The sequence below is a fragment of the Penaeus monodon genome, chromosome 27, assembly GCF_015228065.2.
Source record: "Penaeus monodon isolate SGIC_2016 chromosome 27, NSTDA_Pmon_1, whole genome shotgun sequence".
Lineage (NCBI taxonomy): Eukaryota > Metazoa > Arthropoda > Malacostraca > Decapoda > Penaeidae > Penaeus > Penaeus monodon.
Genome location: NC_051412.1, coordinates 33142972 through 33143225, shown reverse-complemented (window position 1 = coordinate 33143225; position 254 = coordinate 33142972). Strand labels below are relative to the sequence as shown.

Below are 254 nucleotides of genomic sequence, written 5' to 3'. Positions count from 1 at the left end.
CTGACTATTTAAGAAGGGTAACTGACCTGACTGGGAGGAATGTTCCATTGCCTCAGTAAGTCATGCACTGCAAAAGAGAAGCAATGCAAGACAAGTCTGCAAAAAAAATATTTCAACAAAGTCTGGCATATGCCATGTACTGAATCAAAAAATTATATTATTCATATGAGCACAGAACATGAATGTGATGATTGAGATATAATACTATGTTGTGTCTAGTGAGAAAAATACACACATGTATGTATGTGTGTAAG

General features: G+C 35.0%; 1 protein-coding gene across 13 annotated transcripts in view; it reads right to left on the bottom strand.

Annotated features, from left to right (window-relative positions):
* LOC119590797 (E3 SUMO-protein ligase EGR2-like) overlaps positions 1-254 on the bottom strand; it is a 113995-nt gene that overhangs the window by 104483 nt on the left and 9258 nt on the right. For 6 of the 13 annotated variants that reach the window (XM_037939512.1, XM_037939514.1, XM_037939510.1 and 3 more), the window contains one exon: positions 27-67. The exons of 5 other annotated variants lie outside the window; for them this stretch is intronic. In XM_037939512.1, the coding sequence (XP_037795440.1) occupies positions 27-48 (22 nt within the window). In that variant the 5' untranslated portion in view covers positions 49-67. Of the gene's footprint in view, positions 1-26; positions 97-254 lie in introns of all 13 variants that reach the window. 2 more of the 13 variants (XM_037939515.1, XM_037939520.1) reach the window with 1 other exon arrangement.